We start from the raw sequence: 22,922 nt of genomic DNA on the forward strand, positions 1-22,922 counted from the left end.
GAGCTAATATCTGGGATTTAGGCCAAGTCCATAGATGAATTAGGACTTCAGATTACACTGCTTTATTCATCATTGCTTTATTCTGATAGCCAAATGAAGAAAGAAATGTTATGGAAGAGGCAAAAGGCTTTCAGCCCTCAAGATCTGCAGCTCAGCAGGTCAGTAGAATATCTTAATCAGATAATCTGGTTAAGATTTGTTCATTTTAAGTACCATGTCCCACTTCCTAATCCTGAACAGCCTTTCCTTGGGGGAAAATTACCTGAACAAATTCCTTCATCTTTCTATTCTCTCCACTTGGGCTTTCAGGAACTTAATGGGAAACCTGCTTCTCCTACTCCAGTTATTGTGACCTCCCACACAGCCAACAAAGAAGAAAAGGTAGGACATTATACCCAAACTTCCCATGGGAACCCCAGGCTCACTCCTCCCTCCTCATGAATGGCCACAGGATGTGCAGGCCTCTGCATTTCAATGACATAATCACTTTCAGAGCAGGGGCTTTGAAATGAGAAAATGCCCCTCTTGACTATTGCTTTGGTTCTCTTTTGATCAGGAATCCGATAACTTTTCAAAAAGTTACCTACCAATAACTCTTTTCTTTGCAGAGTTTACTCGAACTAGAAGTAGATCTGGATAATTTGGAATTAGAAGATATTGACACAACAGACATCAACCTGGATGAAGATATTTTGGATGACTAAGTGTAATGTTTCCCGTGAACCTTGCTACACAGGCCATTATTAAGGACAGGTGTTGACTGCCACCGTGACCACAGTTCTTTGGACTCTAAGAAACTCCTGAGATTTTTTTTATATGGAAAGGCTGTGGCCCACTGGGAGCACAGTGCTCTCCTCATTCTAGGAGTTTATGTGCCGCATCTAAATCACTGCTTCCTGTTAAGTAAAACAGATGTGGGCTTTGATTTTTTTTTTCATACTGTCACTAGATCACATCTCATAAAATCTTTTGAATTAATGAAAATACTCAAAAGTTTCCTTTCTAAATAATGAAGATAAGCTTCTAGTTTTAGAAGGCTGAACCAAAACTACACCTCACCTAGGGATCAGCCCATATTCTCTTAACCCTTTTTTCTTGATCTCATCCTCCTAACCCTGCCCTAACTTTTTAATACTTGGATTATTATGTCCTGATTTTTGTCTAGTAGCTACCTGCTTCTAGAATCAGGATCTGAAACCCAGAAACCTCATTAAGCTGGGCTCTGTTTAAACTACCTAGTTGGTAATACAGAAAGAAGTACCTTTTTGTTGTTTTATACTGCACCATCCACTCTGGTGAGAGAAATTCATAACCAGGCACTCAGATATACTTCAGTTATCCCCCTGTGGCCTAGGAAAATGAGTGGAGTAACAAGATTTTCTTTGTATTTTTGTTAGAGGCACTGTTAAAAAACAATTTTATTGGTAACTCCCATCTGTAGTTTTCATTTTGACATTTTTAAACATTCAGCTCAACATTAACAGAAAGCTAGTTATAATTTAAGTAAAATGAAATTTATTTAAAAAAATATTTTCAGGAAGCTGCAGAATGGCTAATGAATGCTTCTTGATAAGCTTGTAGTGTTAATTCTATATATGCTCCCTTCTGGGCTTCTGTTTTTGCAAAGACCTGTTTAAATTTAAAAAAAGAAACTCTTAAGCAATAGAACATGTACTATTTATAGTTTTCCATTTCTGCATTAGCAAAGTCCCAGTTTAAAAAGTCTTCCAAGTTACACAATTTTTTTTTCTGATTATAAAATAAGCATACTACATGGACCAAAAAATAACATCCAATACAGTTCAAGCCACAGTAATTCTAAATACCAGAAGAATTCTAACATGGTTGCCATGTCTCTTAGCCTGTTTTGAGAAAAAAATTAAAACCTGACATTGTACCCCCTGCTAGGTCAAAATGAAAATCATTCAATTTCAAAAAAAATCACTTTATTTTCCCCAAAAGCATTTTGCTTTACCTGACCAATCACAGAAAACCAAAATTAGTACCATAGTTTCTCTCTACTCCTCCTAGGGGGTCCATCACTGGTCACTTTTATCCTTAGAACTGCTTTGCGGTGTGGGTAAAATAATATTGGGAGGGAAGCCAGATCCACAAAACCATGTCTAATTCTGAGCATTAGAAGTGATGAAAATTATACAGTGACAGAGAACTCTGTGTAAGGCCATGGTTGGGAGAGGGAGGCAGCTCCAAAGTGCTAATGCAACTAAGACTTAGTAATAATACAGGCACCACCCTCTCCCCTTCTGGACAGGATTGTGACCGCCCTGAAGGACGGGAAGGTACACTGGGAACACGTGCTACCTGCTCCACACTGCCCTGCTCGTCACTTGATCCCCTCAAAGAACAAGGGGGCGGCTGCCCTACTATCTGAACTACTTGGGACTTGAGCGTGCAGCTCCTCCACTCCCATCCCATCTGTTTCTGTTATCCAGGCTGAAGAAATATGGGGCTCTGGTCACTGTTTCAAGATCACAAATGTTTATTTACTATTAAATATGACCCACTTTAGAATTCTTCCCATCTCAATTAGCACCACACAACAGCCGGGTGAAAAAAGTCCCTTTACCTTAATTAAATGTACTCCCTCAGCAGCCTGCTCCTTGGCCTCCTGAGCCGACGGGCCATCTGGATGGAGCATGTGATACAGCTGGACCAAGCTGGTGGCATCATCCAGTCTAGGGTGAAAGGAATTACTGCTGTCAGTGGGTTTTCTTCATTTGCTTCACGGTTCTATAAAAATGTGTGCCAACTTAAAACTAAATTACACTTCAAACTTTCCTCGGGCCAGACATTTTTTAAGCCTTCAGGTTTTATACTTTCAAAGGCATTTTCAGAATACGGGCCAATTTAGGCTTTACTTCTACTCTGAGGTAGGCAGGCCGGGAATCAGTACAGGGAGTGCCCAATTTATGAAAGTGAATATATTCTAAGTGTGACTATATTCCTTTTGGAAACGGAGCATTACTTCTCATAGAAACAGCATTCTTAATGGTAGATGGCCGCCAGGCCAGCCCACTTCACCAGCAGCTAATAATGTCCTGTTCCTCAAAGGGCAGGAATACTACCTTCCTCCCACATAAGCTGGAGGCTGGTGGTCAGGGGATGCTCAAAGCCACTTGCCTTTAAGTTCATTAGCAGTGAACTTATTGCCAGCTAACAAATTTTCATTAAGACTCTGAATTAGTGGGAAAATGCCTTTACAAGAGGCCTCCTAGGAGTCCAAGGAAAGACTCCCAGGCTACCTTTCTATTCATAAGAACCCACTAGTTAAAAATTAGCATCCTAGTGAAGCCAATCTGAAATTGTGCACCTGAGTCAGAAGGAACGTCAGGTTCTACTTTTGCAATCTAGAATTCAGTCTTCTGGTTTGTACTTACCTTTTTAGAAACCTATAGACAACTTCTATCAGCAAAAAAACCTCTTTAGCCTTCCCCAAACCAGTCACTGTCTTCTCACATAGTCAACACGTGCCCACCATTTGTTACCTCAAAGCTGAGGAGGTAACAACCTTTCTAAAATGCTTATGCTTTTGAGGTTATGCTGTGCACACTAGTGAGGTACTGGCTTCCAGTTGGGGGTAGAGGGATAAAGACAACCTAATTCAGTATTTCTCCCAGCCATCTCATTAATTTTCTCTGCTTTACATCTGAGCTGGTGGATAAAGAGTGGAGTGATCGTGAGAGTAAAGAATTTCTCAAGCCATGGTGACCTTAGAGAAATGCTCTAGGCTTATCCCAAGGCCCATCCACTCCAAGGCCATCCTCTGGGAGAAATGAGAAATCAGAGCTGTTCATATAGTAAAACTTTCCAGGGAAAAAAATTCAAACATGTTCATTACAAATGTATTGCTTGTTATAATCTAACAAAGTCCAATAAACATGGCAACAAAATTCCCCAAATAAAAAATAAAATTCCCTTTAGAGCTTAAGCATGTGGTCCTGTTAGGAGCTTAAATGGGTTTCTATATATATTTAGATTCCATTTAGGGCTTTATTACATTCATGCTAAAGTATAATGCCTGCATCTTACTAAACAAGTTAGCTTAACACCTAGCCATATTTGAAAATAAGAGGAAATAAGTTTCCATGTTCAAACAGATTTTAAAAGAATCTCAACCACAAACCAACAGTGGGACTTAAGTCTGAAATAAATAGAGCCGAATCCCAGTTCTGCCTTGTGTTTCATTCAGTGAGGATGTGCACCCTCTACTGTCCGGTCTGAGATTTGCAGCACGTTGTCCAGGTCATAAACCACACAGGAATGGTTTTACTTAATATGGAGCAGGAAAGATTACTCAAAACTCCCTCCCAGTATACAAATAAACTGCTTCAAATGTAAAGCTTAAATACGGTAATGAGTATTACTATAATATATATTACTACATTTTGATAAAGAACTTTGATTTTCAGTTACATGTTAATTTTTTACAAAAATGTTACATGTCTTTAAAATTAAAAAATTTCAGAATGATTCCATCTTAAAAACCTTATAAGAAAATTTGTTCACAGGAGATGTCACTGCCAACCGGCCCCCTGCTTATGTGGGATGAGGTTATGTGTCTGCCCTCTGAACTGGGTTACAACACACTTGCTAGTAAAGTAGGCTGGCCTGAAGTCATCAACCATTAGGAATGCTGCTTCTATGAGAAATAGTGCTCTGGTTCCAAATATGGGCTGTATTTCTTAAAGAATGCCTGTGGCACCTTCTAGTTCCAAATGCTTTAGGAACTTTATGTGAAGGACTTAGATGAGATTACATGGAGGATACTCTGAGTCAAAGCTCCTCATAGTCTGAAGGTGGCAGTAATCCCTATAACCCTCTTGTAGCTCAGACTTTTGAGTCAGTCAAGGACTGCCTACTGACCTTACTACAACCATGCTGGTTTCTTTTCCTTGTCATCTTGGCATTTCTAATCCAACTGATAATCAAAAACAACAGTTTCATCACAAGCTGTAAAGTACAGTTTCAGCTAGAACCTGGGAGCACACCAGTTAAAATACATGCATGTTAAAATACAACAGATATTCCAGGGGCGCCTGGGTGGCTCAGTCGGTTAAGCATCTGACTTCAGGGTCGCCTGGGTGGCTCAGTCGGTTAAGCATCTGACTTCAGCTCAGGTCACGATCTCACAGTTCGCAGGTTTGAGCCCTGCATCAGGCTCTGTGCTGACAGCTCAGAACCTGGAGCCTGCTTCAGAGTCTGTGTCTCCCTCTCTCTCTGTCCCTCCCCTGCTCGTGCTCTCAAAAACAAACATTAAAAAAAAATACAACAGATATTCCTTGTTTCATGCAACTTTGGAAAACTAATTTTTTCAACATCTTAAAAGTCTTCCAAAAGCAAGGGACATTAAAAACAGTATTTTCATAAATTAAATGATGACTTTTACTGAAAAGCTCCAGTCCCACCAGAAGACAAGCACCTGTCAGAGTTTATGTCTTTACATTTCCTATTTAATCCCTTTTTGAGTCTCTGGAAAGTTCACTGATCCCCAGGAACTCTGGTGAGGCCCAAGATAAGTCAGTATCCAAGGTATATAATACAGATGCACTACCACGTATCTTTCAAAGAATCTAGCCTTGTTTAAACAACACAAAAGCAGGGGCGCCTAGGGGGCTCAGTTGGTTAAGCGTCCGACTTTGACTCAGGTCATGATCTCATAGTCTGTGAGTTTGAGCCCCGTGTCAGACTCTGTGCTGACAGTCTGGAGCCTAGTGCCTGCTTTGGATTCTGTGTCTCCCCACCCACCGCTCCCCCCCACCCCCACCGCCCTGTCTCTCCCACTCTTGTGCTCTCTCAAAAATAAACATTAAAACAAAAACAAGAACAAAAACCACCAAAGCAAAGACTTGAGAAAACTGGGTTGTGCTGGAAGAACAAACCCATAAACAAATGAGGTAAATGAAAGGTATTTATTATTGGACAATACACTGTCATCAATGGGGAAAAATAGCTTAAATACAGATTTACTATAATAGTTGTGAGAATTTCTTTTACTTACTAAGATTGTACTTACAAATCTCTCTGAATCTGGTCAATCAGTAAACCATCAATCTTTTTCTTATTTACGAAATACCAAGCCATTCCACCGAAGTGTCTTGTTGAGCGTAAAAGGTCGTACTTTCCATGTTTATCTATATCTTCGTAAGTCTGATGATGAATCTATCCACACAAAATATAATTTTTCAGAAACATGAAAATAAAAAGTGAGGATTACTGGATGCACATTTACTAACATGAACATTGCCCAAAAGGTATCAGTAAACCAGGTCTACTGATACCCGCCTCCACTATCATTAACCAATAGGTATGGTTTAGACTGGCCCTCCACTGTGGAAGTGTGTGTGGCAGCCGGGAACAAGTTTGCCACACATTTACAGTCAGATCAATTACTTTTCAGCAGCCAAGCACTACTCTCGAAGCACCTACTACATATACTGGAGACCACTAGAAATAATAGACCACCATTATCTTGGTCACTAGGGGAAAAGAAAAGAAATCAAGAATGTTTTTTCACTCCTCCCTTTTTCTCCTATCCCATCAACTGCTCCATTCTTACTAACTAATGTTCCTTCAGTTCTTCCAGATTCATCTTGCATATGATAAATAGGGCATTTCTGTGTTCAAAAGGCTTTCAAAGGCCTTCTGACTAAAGTCCAGATTCTTGAGTCTAGCCTCTGAGGTCAAGTACGGCCCCATTTACTTTTCTAGCTTCATCTTGAACACCTCCCATACACACTGCATGTACAAGCAAACCAGATGACTAGCCATTTGCAAGCACACTGTTTCCTACCTGTTTTTCACACTGTTCCCCCTCCCTGCCTGAAACACCTCTTCTCACTTAACTTCACCATGTTCCCTGCCCTTCTAGAACCCTGGTCAAGACCCCTATGAAGTCTTTCCTGAGAGCACTTTGTAATCTTCTCTTAGCACCTAACATCTTAAACCCAAGGTGATAATTATCTGCATACTTATCTAGCACCCTTCTCCACAGTCAATGCCAGACTGCAGCTCTGACAGAGCACACCTGATCTTAGTTCATGTCCTCGCCTATATTACCCACCACACTATCTCACACATGGAAGGCACTACGTGATTACTTACTGAAATGTAAGACACGTGACATTTTGGCAAATTTTAGCAAATGACTCTGTTCCTGTATGATAAAATGAAAAGAGAACAGGCTTTGCCTATTCAAGTTTGGGTCCTAAACTACCACCTACTAACTGTGCAACTTCCAGCAAGGTACCCAACTCTCCAAACTTAAATTCTCTCATCTGTAAGGGCTGCTGTAAGGATAAAACATCTGGTATACTTCAGGTACTCCATAAATGTTCAGGTATTTCTCTTTCCCTTGAATAAATCTTACTCATAACCATACTTAAGTCCATACTTTAGAAACTATAAAATATACTCACTTTGATATATTCAGCAGAATCTGGCTCAAACTGGGCAACACAGAGATTGAGGACATCAACATGCCGGTCCTGGCTGTACATGGTCTAAAACCACACAGCACAGATGGAATTAGATGAGATAAACATGAAAGCTCAACACCCGTCCTGATGCCATGACAGATGTATTCATCCGCATCTGTGCCCAGTAAGAGGTAGGCAGAGATAATACAGGCTCCACAACTCACACCCACATTCAAATCCCAGCTAAGCCAATTGCAAGACTGATAACAGCGGTGGAGTCATCATTAGAAACACGTATCTGTCAGGAGTGCTGATTCGAAGGGGCACATGCACCCCAATGTCTGTAACAACACTATCAACAATAGCCAAATTATGGAAGAGCCCGAATGTCCACCGACTGATGAATGGATAAAGAAAACGTGGTATACATACAATGGAATATTACTCAGTGATCAGAAAGAATGAAGTCCTGCCATTTGCAACAATGTGGGTGGAACTTGAGTGCATTATGCTAAGTGAAATAAATCAGAGAAAGACAAGTACGTGATTTCAATTCACATGTGGAATTTAAGAAACAAAACAGATGAACATTAGGGAAGGGAAGCAAAAATAATATAAAAACAGAGAGGGAGACAAACCATAAGGGACTCTTACATACAGAGAACAAACTGAGGGTTGATGGAGGGATGATGGGTGGGAGGATACGCTAAAAAGGTGAGAGGCATTAGGAGAACACTTGCTGGGATGAGCACTGGGTGTTATATGTAAGTTGATGAATCACTAAATTCTATTCCTGAAACCAATACTACACTATATGTTAACGAACTTGGATTTAAATTAGAAAACACACACACACACACACACACACACACACACACACACACACACACACACAAAACCCTGTGTATCTGTGCTTATCAAAGCAGAATGCTCTACAGCAGCAGAGCCAATGTTCAACCAAGAAACCATCACCACTGACTCTACGAAAGCACAGTCACCTTACCTTAAGATTTTCTTCCTTGAAAATTACTGGTGTCAAAACCCTACGACCTTCTTTTGGGAAATAAACTTGTATCATCCTGTCCCGTTCTTCCCAAGAGGCTTTCCGTAGCGTGCCACTTGGTTCTCTGACAACAATAAAACGCTCCTGAAATAGAAAACATAATCAAGAATGAGTTTCTGAAGACTTATTTTTAGTTCCAGTGTTCCATTAAGCACCATTATATGAATAATTTGCAATCAAAATATAAAATGCAACTGGGAGACATAAAATGCAATGGTCTATGATTTCAATGATAATGTTAAACCTCGAAGACTTGGCAAGATTTGATACTTCCTTCACTAATCACTGCTCTGCCTCTGACAATCAGAAATCTAAAATGAACGTATTTACTAAGTGCCAACCATGGTCCTAAAGTGAGCTCAATACATAAAACGATTCAACTAAAAAAAACTGATCAGAGATTCATCTAAATCCATTTCAGAGGAAAGAAGTACTATGAGACCTTTCAAACTGTTTCATTTCCCCATTCCAAAGTCTCACTGAAACAGACTTTATTTACTTTGTGATCTACTTCTAAAGTCCCTGGGATAAAAGGAACAAACCCAAGAATGTGGAGTCTTAATTCCTCACCTGTGTAATTCCTTATAGTGACAGGAGACATAAATGTGTCAGAGAGACTGTCTCCCTGCTTCCGGCCTCTTCACTTTTCCAACTACCAAATCCCAGGCCATGAGATGGCTTCCCTCTGAATTCCACCCACTGTGTGTGCCACTCAGTGGGCAATTTATCATGTGCAAGATTCCTGACACTGCTCAGATACTGTTAGAAAACTTAAAATGGGCAGGAGCTATGGATTATAATTCTTCACAATACCCGGTGACTTACAAAGAACTTTGCAGTTCGCAGATACTTGATATACATCTGATTAATGTTTAAATTAACTGACTTTCACCTTTTCAGAGATGTGAGAGTCTCTGAATGTGTTTTGAGGATAATAAAAACTTTCATCAAGTACTGCAAACAGAAAAAAATAGCAGATGCCTAAATAACACAATTATTTCTCAAAAGGACTAAGGTAATTTGAATTCTAAGTTCCTCTCTCAAGTTATAAAATGGTCCCATAAACAGCCTTCAAAGCACTGCAAACGTATAATAAAGCAGCCCAAAGCAAAAATTTTAATTAAAATGAAACTCTGAGATCCTTGTTCATCAGGTCAGGCATACAGGCAGTTGATGTACACAGATATGGACACTGCTCGAATCATGTCTTCTAACCATAATCATATATGATAAAAAGAGTAACGTGGTGTGGCCCTTCCCCCAACCATAGCGTTACATAGTACTCTAGTGCATTTTTTGGGCTAAATTATAAATCGCTCTTGTTTCACTCGTAATTGAAAAGGCTCAAACACAGTTCCCTTTTGGAACTGGTCATCAAGGGAAGAGGAGCTAGAGAATAAAAACCACAATAGAAGAAGCAGTGGTATCTGAGAATTATCTGGGGAAACCTGTCACTCTTGCTGCAAATTCTGAAGAGCGAATAACCTTTGGGCAGTCTGGGTTTTTCTGGCATCCTCAAGAATTTACAGGAAAGAAAAACGTTTCAGCTTAGGAAGTCAGTCTAACTTGGGCAGAAAGAATCCCCTTCTGCCACTGCCTTGAAGATTTCTGCCTATTTGTGGCTTAGGGGTGGGTTTCTGTCTGTCTGTCTGTCTGTCTCAGCACACCTTTCTCTGCAGTCAATCTGGAATATACTGTGTCCATAATCTGTAGGGAAATGGTAACATGATGATGTGGGACTGGTCTTCATTTCTCTTCTTCCTTATGCTGGGCTGGATCTTCCGGAAGGGTCTCACCCAGTCACAGGAGTTCTGGTTTGGAAGATTCAGAGACAGCTGGGTCACAGTGATGTCGACCCTCGTTCCTCAGGTCCAACCGCACATATTTCAAATAAAGATCATTTTGCAGTTAGATATATACTCACCCGGTGTGGTATGCTATACGATATATCAGTAAACACATATTTGGCTGTTTCCGTTCCTTCCAAAATTTTATCTTCAGCTAACACGTCATTTATTGGCGCTCGTTCTTCCAGAACCGGTGGCATTTTTAATCGTACTTTAGCTGCCTCAACTGCCTTTCTTGTAGCCTAATGAAACAACACATTTCTTAAGGAAAGCTACAACGTTACAGACAAGAAGGATCATCTGACAAAAGCAGATACTGATATAAAATGCCAAGGACTGCGAAGAGAAGAAGCTGTAGCCACGATTCAGTGAGTGAAAAGGCCCCTGCACCCTGGTTTTTGCCTCTCCGCTGTGGCTGAGAGCACCACCTACAGACTCAACCATTCTCGACACAGCAAAAGATGCTCGGAGACCGAGCTGGGCCACAAAAGCTGCTTAAAATTAAAGAAAGGATTTCATTTATTGTGTACATACTATGTACCATATATTGTTTACATACTCTGAAAATATTTGGCTCATTTAATGCCCACAACTACCTTATGAGCTAGCTGACACTGTTATTCCATGGAAGAGAAAATAAAGGCACACAAATGTTAAGTAAATTGCTAAGAAGTTGCAACACTGGGACTTGAACCCTGGCAACTCAACTCCAAATCCCACGCTCTTAACCAGTGACCACAGTGCTCCATGCCACACAGTTAGCAATGATTACCTCTGAGAAGTTCAAAGGGGACCTTTTACTCATGTGATATACTATTGGATATCTGAATGTTTTGCTCTGACTGTAATGGGCAATAATGCTTGACATATTCACACATGAAAGCATTTTCCACAAAGCACTCAATACGCATGACTCCAGGAGAACCCTGGTAGCTTACAGTAGGATGTGCTTCAGCAGGATCTCATAATCCCACGAAAGCATCAGCTTCAAAGCAGCTCACAGCGGAGGCTTCTAAGGAAAGAAGCTGAAGCAGGCAGGACAAAGAAAAGACACTCGAGCAGGTTTGGGAGCAGAGGAGGAGCTCTGCTTGGACACGCAGGCCTGACCCATGTGCCCCCATCTGCCTAATTTCAGCCATGCTCCCTGCTTCTATCTGCCTGCCTGATCCCATTTCTCTTCTCAGTCTGTGCCTGGAACTCCCATCATGAGCATCTATGGAAGAGCAGCTCTCAGCATCCAGGGGGCCTCTGGAAATCTAATTTAACCCTTGAAAGAAAAGTATCCTGCCCATATGTCTGCATTCACGTACTTCTTCCAACTGTGCCTGGGTCATCAGCTTATAGGTTGGTGGCTTCAGTTCTTGTACAGCTGGTTTAAAAATCTTCTGCAGATTCAAGCCTGTCATCTTGATGAGTATGTTTTGGACTTCCTCATCCATAAATGTAGGTTTCTTGATCTCTGAGCTACCAGATTCTGTTAAAATGGATTGTAGTAAATAAGAAGATGGTAAAAATGACAAGCCAACGAGACCTCAAAACAGAAAAGTTAACAATAGAAATGATGAACAAAATGTCTACCTCAGTATGCATAATGTTAATCCCTATGAAATCCATTCATCCATTCCTTGATAAAATTTACTGACCACTTACAATGATTAAGAATACTGGAAAAAGACACTCAATCTAGTGGAAAAGCAACATAAAAAACTAATTAATCTGGGGCACCTAGCTGGCTCAGTCAGTAGAGCATGCAACTCTTGATCTTGGAGTTGTGAGATCGATCCCCATGTTGCATGTGGAGATTACTTAAAAGTAAAATTTTTAAACTAAGTAATGTAATAATGTTAATCATAATAACTTACAGAGTTGTCTCCTATACGTCAGGCATTACACATATTTTCAGGAATGTTTACAACAACCCACAAAACAGGTATTGATATCTCAATTTTATAAATGAGGACACTGGAGTCTCCTTAAAGACAACTAGCTATTAAGTGACAGAGTCAGGATTTAAACCAAAGTTTGTTTCTAGAGCCTAGATCAGCTCTAGTCTCTCATAGTGGCCCCCAGTGCAAGTGCCATATACATACTCTTGGAGCAGAGATGGACACGGCAGGGTCAAAGAAGGCTTCCCAAGGGCCTGAACAGCACAGAATAAAGGGAGAGAAATTCCAAGCTAAGGGGCTGCAACTAGGAAACACAGGCTTGGATTACAACATGGGACTGAAAAGGCCAAGCGGGTGTCATGGAAGAGGCTTGGACAGGAGAGGAGACCAGATATCATCTCTGCCTTATGCAGTTTGCCTATCCATTTGCCTAACTTCCCCTGTTCCATTTCCATTAGGAAAAAAAAAAGAAAGAGAGAAAAAAAAAAGAGAGGAAATAAGTACCATTCCTTCCCAGCCACCTCTTCCTCTGCTAGTCCTGTACATGCTGATTCCCCTAAAAATCCTTCTCTTCTCCCTTCCTATATTCTCCCTGAATGATATCCTAGCAATATAACTTTAATTACTTCTTTTTTTTTTCAAGTTTTTTATATTTATTTTTGAGAGAGAGAGAGAGAGCATGAGTTGTGGAGAGGCAGAGAGAGAGGGAGACACAGAATCTGAAGCAGGCCCCAGGCTCTGAGCTGTCAGCACAGAGCCCGATGCGAGGCTCAAACTCACAGACCATGAGATCATGACCTGAGCTGAAGTTAGATGCTCAACCAACTGAGCCACCCAGGCGCTCCAACTTTAATTACTTCTATATGCTGGTGACTCTAAAATCTGAATCTTCAGTTAAGATCATCCTCCAACCACCTAACCCATGGACATCTCACTTGCACTCCAGTACTGCCAACTTTCTCCCGTCTTAAACCTGCTTTTCCTATTGCTCCTTATCTTAGCAGCATCCATAGGTCATGTGGGCCTGAAATCTCACAGTCATTCCTGACTTCTTTACTCTCCACATCTAGCCAAAGAGCAGTAGTAACAGCAACAGCAATGATAATAAATAACATTTGTTAGGTGCTTACTATATACCAGTACTTACTGAGCTAAAAATGTTACGTATTCAGCACATTTAATCTTCACAACCCCAGCAATACCATAATTATCCCCATTTTACAAAAAAAGCACACTAACACAGAACATACTGCCTGTTATACCTCATAAATCTCTCTAATCCTCCATTTCCCACTGCCACTACTCTGATCAAGGCCATCCTCATCTCTTGCCTTTGCCTCCTAACCAGTCTCCCTGACTCCAAGAATGACTCAGACTCCATTCTGACACCACTGTAGACCATTGTTCACAGAACAACCAGAGTAATCTCATAAAAACGCAGTCAAAACAACAGGAAAGATTAACGAAACTAAGAGCTGGTTATTTGAAAAGGTAGGAAAATTCACAAACCTTTAGCTACACTAAGCAAGGAAAAAAAAGAAAGGACCCAAATCAACAAAATTATAAATGAAAAAGGAGACACTACAACTCATACTACAGAAATACAAAGGATCCTAAAAGGCTAATGTGAACAATTACATGGCAAAAAACTGGACAACCTAGAAGAAATGGAAAAATTCTTAAAAACATATGCCCCACCAAGACTGAGGAAGAAAGAGAAAATCTGAACACACCAATTACTACTAAGGAGGTTCAATCAGCAATAATAAATGTCCCAACAAAGAAAAGGCCAGTACCAGATGGCATCACAAGTGAATTTTACCAAACATTCAAAGAAGAATTACTGCCAATCCTTCTTAAACTCCTCCAAAAAACTGAATAGGAGGGAACACTCCCAAACTCATTTTACGAAGCCAGCACTATCCTGATACCAAAGCCAGACTCTACAGCCATACCACCCTGAACACACCCAATCTGGTCTGATATCAAAGCTAGAAAAGGACACTACCAGAAACTACAGGTCAATATTCCTGATAACTATAGATGTAAAATTTCTCAATAAAGTACTTGCAAACCAAATTCAGCAGCACATTAAAAAGATCATTCACCATGATCAAGTGGAATTTATCCCTGGGATGCAAGGATGGTTTGACATACACAAATCAATGTGATACATCACACTAACAGAATGACAGAAAAATCATATAATCGTTTCAACAGATGCAGAAAAAGCATTTGACAAATTTCAACACTGGTTCATGATAAAAGCTCTTAACAAATTAGGTAGGGAAGGAACATACCTTAACATAATAAAGGCTATATATATGTCAAACCCACAGTTACCATGAAAGACTGAAAGCCTTTCCTCTAAGTTCAGGAATAAGACAAGGATGTCTCCTATTCAACATAATGCTTCAAGTCCTAGCCAATCAATTAGGCAAGAAAAAGAAAAGGTTCTCAGAATTGGAAAAGAACAAGTAAAACTGTATCTAATTGCAGACAATGGGATTTTGTATGTAGAAAATCCTTAAAACGCCACCAAAAAAACAAAAAAAAACAAAAAAAAACCCAAAAACTATTAGATTTAATCAGCAAATTCAGTAAAGTTGCAGGATACAAAATTAACATTTAAAAATCAGTAGCATTTCTATACTAACAGCAAGTTATGTGAAAAAGAAAGAAAGCAATCCCATCGACAACAGTATCAAAAACAATAAAATACTTAGGAATAAATTTAGCCAAGGAGGCAAAAGATCTCTGTATTGAAAACTAAAAGACAATGATGAAAGAAATCAAAGAGGAGGAATGCAGGGAAGATGGTGGAGTGGCAGGATCCTGAGCTCACCTCACCCCAAGGATGCACAGAGGCAACAACTACATGTATGGCAACTAACCCTGAAAATGACCTGAAGCCTGGCAGAACAGATCTCCCACAGCTGGTTGTAGAAATAAGGCCACATCAAAAAGGGTAGGATGGGTGGAAACACTGTCAGTAATCAAACCCCTGGGTCAACTAACCAAAGGATATCACAAGCACAGAGGAGCAAGAAGATCAGACTCCCAGACTGGACTCCTTCCCAGACCCACACTGGGAAAAGGAGTCCCCACAAGGTCTGGCTTTGAAAATGAGTGGTGCTGATTTTAAACTCTGAGACAGCCAGAGGTTAAAAAACCTGAGACCCAGCATGCTAAGTAACTCACCGCAGACACAGCACAAAAGCAGCAGTTGGAAAAGCACCTGGGGCATATGTGAAAGATATGTATGGACGAAGCTGAGGACCTGTGCCAGAAAGACAGGAATCTTCAGGAAACTTCCCTGGGAACAAAACTGATGGTGGTGCCATTTTTCTTGCCCTCCCCAAGCCTAGACGGCCAGACTCTTGACAGAGCCTGTTCTAACACACTCTTCATCTACCTTGCTACCAGCATGTGCCTTGCCTCAGTGTTGCCCCGTGGACCTGTCCCACCCAACCCACCTGCCTTGGTAGGCACCCCTCCAAAGCAATTCCTGCCACGGGGAGTGGAGGAGATAGTCCCACACACCAGCATGTGTTCAATTCCTGCCAGCCGGGCCTCTTACTGCCTGCATGGGGAACAAACCCTGCCCCCTTCAGCTGTCGCAACGACTAACTGGAAACAACCAGGCTACCTACCAGCAAGCCCATGGCAGCCGCAGCCAGGCCTTTCAACAGGACAGTACACTGCCCACTGTGCCTGTGGCAAATGAAGCAGGACATGGAGCCCACTGAGCTAAGGGCCAGCCCAACCCATCAGGATGCCCACAGAAATTGTGGCCTAGCCACAAAATGAGGATACACACAGTCCACACAGGGGACACCCCTGGAGCATGTGGTCTGGTGACAAGAAGGGATTGTGCTACAGGGCACCACAGGACCTCTTCTACACAAGGACACTACTTTAGAGATCAGGAGACATATCTACCTGATATACAGAAACAGATACGGAGAGTGAGAAAAAAATGAGGAGACTGAAGAATATGTCCACAAGGAAAGAACAAGACAAAAATTACAGAAAAAGAACTAAACAAAATAGAGATAAGGAATATGCCTAATAAAAAGATCAAAGTAACAATTATAAAGATACCCAACTAGACTTGAGAGAGATGAACAGACGAATTCACAATTTCAACAAAGAGATAGAAAATATAAAAAATAATCAATGAGAGTTGAAGAATACAATAACTGAAAGAACAAATACACGAGAGGGAATCAACAGCAGATTACAGAATGCAGAAAAATGGATCAGTGATCTGGAAGACAGTGTAATGGAAAACAACCAACCTAAATAGCAAAAAGAAAAAAATAACAAAAAGTAAGAATAGGTTAAAGGACCTCTATAACATCATGAAGCACAGTAACATAGTACTATAGGGATCTCAGAAGAAAAAGAGAGAAAGGGGCAGAAAACTTATTTAAAGAAGTAATCACTGAAAATCTCCCTAATCTGGGAACACATTCAGGTTCAGAAAACACAAAAATTCCCAAACACGATGAACCAAAAAAAGTCCACACCATGACATATAATTAAAATGACAGAACTTGCAATAAAGAGAGAATATTAAAAGCAGCAAGAGCAAACAATTACACACAAGGGAACTAATGCTATCACCTAATTTTTCAGCAAATAATCTGAAGGTCAGAAAGGAATGGCAGGACATATTCAAAGTGATGAAAGGAAAAAATTTACAACCAAGAATGCTCTACCCAGCAAAATTATCTATCACTCAGAATTGGAGAGATCAAGAGTTACCCAGATGAACAAAAATTAAAGTTCATCACCACTAAATCATCTTTACAAGAAGTGTTAAAGAGAATCCTTTAAGTGGATAAAAAAAAAAAAAGACAATAAACTACAATTCAGAAAATTGTGAAAGGAAAAAATTTCACTGGTAAGAGCAAACATATAGTAAAGTAGGACATTAATCACTTATAAAGCCACTATGGAAGTTAAAACACAAAAGCAGTAAAATCACCTATATCTACAAAAATTAAAAGAAATATTAGGGATATACAAAATAAAAAAGATGTAAAATATGACATCATACATATATAAAACGTGGAGGAAAAACGTAAAACATAGTACTTTCAGAATGTGTTCAAACTTAAGCAACCATCACCTTAATAATAGGGACTGCTATACATATATGATGTTATATATACACCCCTGGTAACCACAAATCAAGAACCTGTAATACACACACACAAAAAAAAGGGGAAAAAAGCTAAACATGACAGTAAAGAAAGCCACAAAACAACAAGAAAGCAAAAGAAGAAGGGAACAGAGAAGAGCTAAAAAAAACCACCAGAAAACAATTACTAAAATGGCAATAAGTACAATACCTATCAATAATTACTTTACATGTAAATGGAGGTAAATGCTCCAAACAAAAGATACAGGGTGCAGATGGATTAAAAAAAAAAAAAAGACCCATCTATGCGCTGCCTACAAGAGACTCACTGCAGAACTCAAGATACACAGAGACTGAAAGTGAAATGATGGGAAAAGATATTCCATGCAAATGGAAGAAAAAAAAATAGTAATATTTACATCAGACAAAACAGACTTCAAAACTAAGACTGTAGCAAGAAACAAGGAATTACATAATGATAAAGGGATCACTCCAATAAGAAGATATAATAATTGTAAATATCTATGCACCCAACATTGAGGCACTTAAATACATCAAGTAAATATTAATAGACATACAGAGAGAAACTAACAATAATAAAATAATAGCAAGGCACTTTAACACCACTTTTACATCAATGGATGGAACATCCAGTAAGAAAATCAGTAAGAAAACAATGTTCTTGAATGACACTTTAGACCAGATGAACTTAGCACATGTATACATAATATTCTATCCAAAAACAACAGAATACACATTATTTTCAAGCACACATGGTACATTCTCCAGGTTAGATCACATGTTAAGACTACAGAACAAGTCTCAATAAATTTAAGACTGAATCATATCGTGCACCTTTCCCAACCATAACAGTATAAAACTAGAAATCAACTAAAAGAAAAAAAATGAAAAAAACAAAACAAAAAAACACGAACACATGGAGGCTAAGCAACATGCTCCTGAACAACCAATGGGTCAACAAAGAAATCAAAAAGAAAGATATGGAGACAAACGAAAATGGTAACACAACAGCCGCAAATCTTTGGAGCACAACAAAAGCAGTCCTAAGACGGGAATTTATAGGAATACAGTCCTACCAAAGAAACAAGAAAAATATCAAATAAACAATCTAACCTTCTACCTGAAGGAAACTAGAAAAAGAACAAGGCCAACATTAGAAGGAATAAAATAAAAAAATTTAGAGCAGAAATAAATGAAACAGAATAAAAAATAGAAAAGACCACTGAAACCAAGAGCTGGTTCACTGAAAAGATAAGCAAAATTGATAAACTTATAGCTAGACTCATCAAGAAAAATAAAAAGGACCCAAATCAGAATTAAAAGAGAAGTAACAACCAGCACCACAATACAAAGGATTATAAGAGACTACTACGAAAAATTATATGACAACCTAGTAGAAATGGTAAGTTTCCAGAAGTATAACAATCTTCCAAAACTGAAGCAGGAAAAAATAGAAAATGTGAACAGACCCTTTACAAGTGATAAAGTTAAACCACAATTTAAAAACAACAAAGTCCAGACCAGATGGATTCACAGGTGAATTCCACCCAACTTGTAAAGAAGAGTTAGTACCCATTCTCCTCAAACTATTCCAAAATAATAGGGGCACCTGGGTGGCTCAGTGGGTTAAGCATCCGACTTGATCTCAGCTCAGATCTTGATTTTAGGGTCATGAGTTCAAGCCCTACATTAGGCTCTACACTGCATATATAACCTACTTTAAGAAAAAAAAAAAAAGTAGAAGAGGAAAGAAAGCTTCCAAATACATTCTGTGAGGCCAGCACTACCCTAATACCAAAACCAGAAAGAAAAGAAAAGAAATACAACCACAGGCCAATATCCCTGGTGAACCCACATTTATGTCATCAATTAATCTACCACAAAGGAGGCAAGAATATACAATGGAGAAAAAAAGTCTCTTCCGTAAATGATACTGGGAAAACTGGGTATCTACATGCAAAAGAATGAAAGTGAGTCACTTTCTTACACCATACACAAAAATAAACTAAAAATGGATTAAAGGCATAACTCCTACAAAAAAAAAAAAAAAAAAGAAAGAGGGGAGCCTGGGTGGCTCAGTCGGTTGAGCGTCCGACTTCAGCTCAGGTCATGATCTCGTGGTTTGTGAGTTCCAGCCCCGCGTCAGGCTCCGTGCTGACAGTTCCAGAGCCTGGAGCCTGCTTTGGATTCTGTGTCTACCTCTCTCTCTCTCTCTCTCTCTCTGCCCCTCCCCCTGCTCATACTCTGTGTCTCTCTCTCTCAAAAATGAATAAACTTAAAAAAAATTAAAAAAAAAAAAAAAAAAGAAAGGCAGTAATTCCTCTGACATCAGCCATGGCAACATTTGTCTAGATAGAACTCTTCAGGAAAGGGAAACAAAAGCAAACAAACTACTGGAACTTCATCAAAATAAAAAGCTTTTGCACAGCAAAGAAAACCACCAACAAATGAAAAGGCAACCTACTAAATGGGAGAATGCAAATGATAAATCAGATAAGGGATTAATATCCAAAATATATAAAGAAGGTAATACAACTCAACACCAAAAAAGCAAATAATCTGATTAAAAATGGGCCGAAGACCTGAACAGACATCTTTCCAAAGAAGACATACAGATAGCCAACAGACACGTGAGAAGATGCTCAATATCCCTAATCATCAGGGAAATGCCAATCAAAACCACATTGAGATAATACCTTACACCTGTCATAATGACTAGACTCAAAAAGACAAGCAACAAATGTTGGCAAGGATGTGAAGGAAAAGGAACTCTAGCGCAATGCTGATGGGAATGTAAACTGGTGCAGTCACTGTGAAAACAAGTATGGAGGTTCCTGAAAAAACTAAAAATAGAAATACCATATGACCCAGTTAATTCCACTATACTGGTTATTTATCAAAAAAAGCCAAAACACTAATTTGAAAAGATATATGTGCCCCTATGTTCAAAGCAGCATTATTTACAACAGCCACAATATGGAGACAACTAAGTATCCATCAATGGATAATAAAGTTGTGGGTTGTGTGTGTGTGTGTGCATGCACACGCATGTAAAAGAATATTATTTGACCACAAAAAAGGAGGAAATCATGCCATTGGGGACAACATGGATGGATTGTGAAGGCATTATGCCAAGTGAAATAAGTAGAGCAGAGAAAGACAAATACTGTATGATCTCAACTACATGTGGAATCTTAAAACAAACAAAAACTCACAGAAAAAGAGATCAGGGGGTGCCTGGGAGGCAAGGTCAGTTAAGCGTCTGACCCTTGATTTCAGCTCAGGTCATGATCTCATGATTTGTGGGACCAAGACCCACATCTGGCTCTGTGCTGACAGCACAGAGCCTGCTTGAGATTCTCTCCCACTCATGGGTTCTCCCTCTCTCTCTCTCAAAATAAATATTTAAAAGGAAAAAAGAAAATGAGATCAGACTTGTGGTCTTATGGTTACCAGATGAAAGGGTAGGAGGAGGGGGAATTGGAAGAAGGTGGTCAAAAGAAACAAACTTCCAGCCAAAAGATAAATAAGAACTAGGGATGCAATGTACAACATGATAAAAACTGTTAACACTGCTGAAAAGCATATATGAAGGTTGTTAAGAAAGTAAATCCTAAGAGTTCTTACCACAGGGGGAAAAATGTTTTTTGCTTTTCTTTGTATCTACAGGGGAGAAAATATGTAAACTAATCTTGCTGTAGTAATAATTCATGACACATGAATTTCACAACATATTATCACTGTGTTGTACACCTTAAACTTATACAATGCTGTATGTTAATTGTATCTCAATAAAACAAAAAAAAATTTTAAATATGATCAAGATCATGCATGCTTGAAACTCACCAATGACTTCCAATATCATTTAGAAAAAAAAACTAAGGCAGTCTGCTTTCTCACTGCATCCCCCAGTAAACAACGTGCTCCCCCAAAGGCCAGAACCCTGTCTTATACTCATCTCTAACACCCAGGTCACTTAAAGCACCTGGCAGACAATATGTGCTCAGCACTATTCTCTCAGACCGTCTCACCCATTCCCCCAGCTTGAGTTACCACTTTCACCAGATGTTTCTCACTTCAGATATGACTGCGTATTAGATACCTACACTAGAATTTCAAAAGCACCTCAAATTTAACGTGTGCAAACAGACGTTTAGTTCTGCCTTCCTTCCAAGCTCATCTCATCTACTCCTGCCTCTTCTTCCCTCACCTCCCTACCTGTTCCTACAATTTCTCTGTCTTGGTATAAATGGGGTTATTCTCCACTCAACTGTGCAAGCCAGAAACCTGAGAAGCAACACTGATTTCTCCTTTTAAACTTAGAGCCAAAGCCATAACCAACCCTTATCAATCCTACCTAAAACATGGGTTTCCAAACTACCTGTATTTCAGTCTCATTTCTGGACTTTTGCTTATGCTGTTTCCTCTGCCTGAAATGCTTCCTGTTTTCTCCCTATAGCGTGGTTAGCCAGGTCTCAGCGTTCGTCATCTCCAGGAACTCTTCCCTGCCCCTTCCAACCTAGTTTGAGCGCTACTCTTATGTGCGATCCCCTATCCACAGCCTGGGTCACACTACACTGCCACCTCCCCCTTGGGCCACGAGTTCCCTCAAAGTTTAGTTGGCCGTTTCCCCAAACGTAGTTGTGCTTTGCAAGGAACCGAACTCAGGCACTGTTAGTTAAGCGAGTGAAGAATTACAAAGGTGGGCGATAACAGACCCTTCAGGTACAAGGTACAGAAGGAAGCCGGCTGGGTCTAAGGGAGCACTGCTAGAGGAGCCGGGGACTGGGATGAGGGGGTGGGGCCCGCGTGGTTCTCGCCAGCCAGAAGGACGCTCTGGGTCTCCCAGGAAAACGCGCCAGCGGACATCTGACAGGTCACTTACCCGCCTCAGAGGCAAGCCGACGGCATGGCAACCCCGCCCCGCAGGGCCTGGGCAGCGGCTGGAGCAGGGTGCCGAGATGGAGCCGAGTTCGGGCCGGGAAAGAGACCCGCTCGGTGTTCCGAGAACCTGTCAGCAGGCCCCACAGCAACACAGACGATCTGGGGGTCGCCATGATTATCCGGGGCCATCTGCGCCGGAAGTGGCTGTGAGACATTTCGGGTCTCGCGCGCTTCGCGCGGCATTCTGGGAAATGTAGTCTGGTTGCGGGAGGTGGGAAGCAAGGCTGCGCAGCTTTACGATTTTCTTGTAACCCGCTTCTTACCACGTAGAAAATGTTCGTGTCCTGTGTATGCATACAGCCAAAGGTAAAACGTACAACATCTGCCTTATATATTTTTTCCTGGACCTTTCCTTCGGTTTCCATGGCTCTAACCGATTTCCATTGTCTGCCCAAACCTTTTCTCCCTGCCCCAGGTTTAAATCCAACTGCCTATTCGACTTATCCATTCCAGCTTATCACAGACCCTCCCACATGCCAAATATAACCGATTGCCACCACCAACTTCATCCATACCAACTCATACACTTCATTCTGTCTCAGAACCTTACCTCTTTACTTCATAGCCCTTTTCTCA

General features: G+C 40.3%; 2 protein-coding genes across 3 annotated transcripts in view; one reads left to right on the forward strand and one right to left on the reverse strand.

The window, feature by feature from the left end:
• COPB2 (COPI coat complex subunit beta 2) overlaps positions 1 to 984 on the forward strand; it is a 30,633-nt gene extending 29,649 nt beyond the window's left edge. Inside the window, exons 20-22 of the mRNA XM_019437900.2 lie at positions 90 to 158; positions 310 to 381; positions 609 to 984. Coding sequence (XP_019293445.1) covers positions 90 to 158; positions 310 to 381; positions 609 to 704 — 237 coding nt within the window. The 3' untranslated portion in view covers positions 705 to 984. The remainder of the gene's footprint in view (positions 1 to 89; positions 159 to 309; positions 382 to 608) is intronic.
• A 416-nt stretch (positions 985 to 1,400) lies between these two features.
• On the reverse strand, positions 1,401 to 22,490 carry MRPS22 (mitochondrial ribosomal protein S22). Of its 2 annotated transcripts, none has more exons than XM_019437912.2 (8): positions 22,288 to 22,490; positions 11,657 to 11,820; positions 10,424 to 10,588; positions 8,440 to 8,583; positions 7,437 to 7,520; positions 6,035 to 6,180; positions 2,588 to 2,696; positions 1,401 to 1,629 (listed from the first exon to the last, which is right to left on the reverse strand). In XM_019437912.2, exons 1-8 carry the CDS (start codon positions 22,457 to 22,459, stop codon positions 1,534 to 1,536), a joined length of 1,080 nt encoding a protein of 359 aa, XP_019293457.1. In that variant the 5' UTR covers positions 22,460 to 22,490; the 3' UTR covers positions 1,401 to 1,533. The 2 variants fall into 2 exon arrangements, with proteins under 2 accessions (XP_019293457.1, XP_019293462.1); XM_019437917.2 differs by lacking the exon at positions 22,288 to 22,490 and adding an exon at positions 11,925 to 11,947.
• Positions 22,491 to 22,922: the final 432 nt, after the last annotated feature.

The sequence above is a fragment of the Panthera pardus genome, unplaced genomic scaffold (assembly GCF_024362965.1).
Source record: "Panthera pardus isolate Hobbes unplaced genomic scaffold, ASM2436296v1 HiC_scaffold_16, whole genome shotgun sequence".
Classification (NCBI taxonomy): Eukaryota; Metazoa; Chordata; class Mammalia; order Carnivora; family Felidae; genus Panthera; species Panthera pardus.

What these genes read in the sequence shown, in the direction of transcription:
- MRPS22 (XM_019437912.2), bottom strand. Translation starts at nt 22,459, where the DNA reads ATGGCGACCCCCAGATCGTCTGTGTTGCTGTGGGGCCTGCTGACAGGT. An exon ending in TCGGCTTGCCTCTGAGGCGG is followed by an intron (nt 11,821 to 22,287) that starts GTAAGTGACCTG and finishes CCATTTTAACAG; the next exon opens with AATCTGGTAGCTCAGAGATC. An exon ending in TCAAGGAAGAAAATCTTAAG is followed by an intron (nt 7,521 to 8,439) that starts GTAAGGTGACTG and finishes GTGTGGTTTTAG; the next exon opens with ACCATGTACAGCCAGGACCG.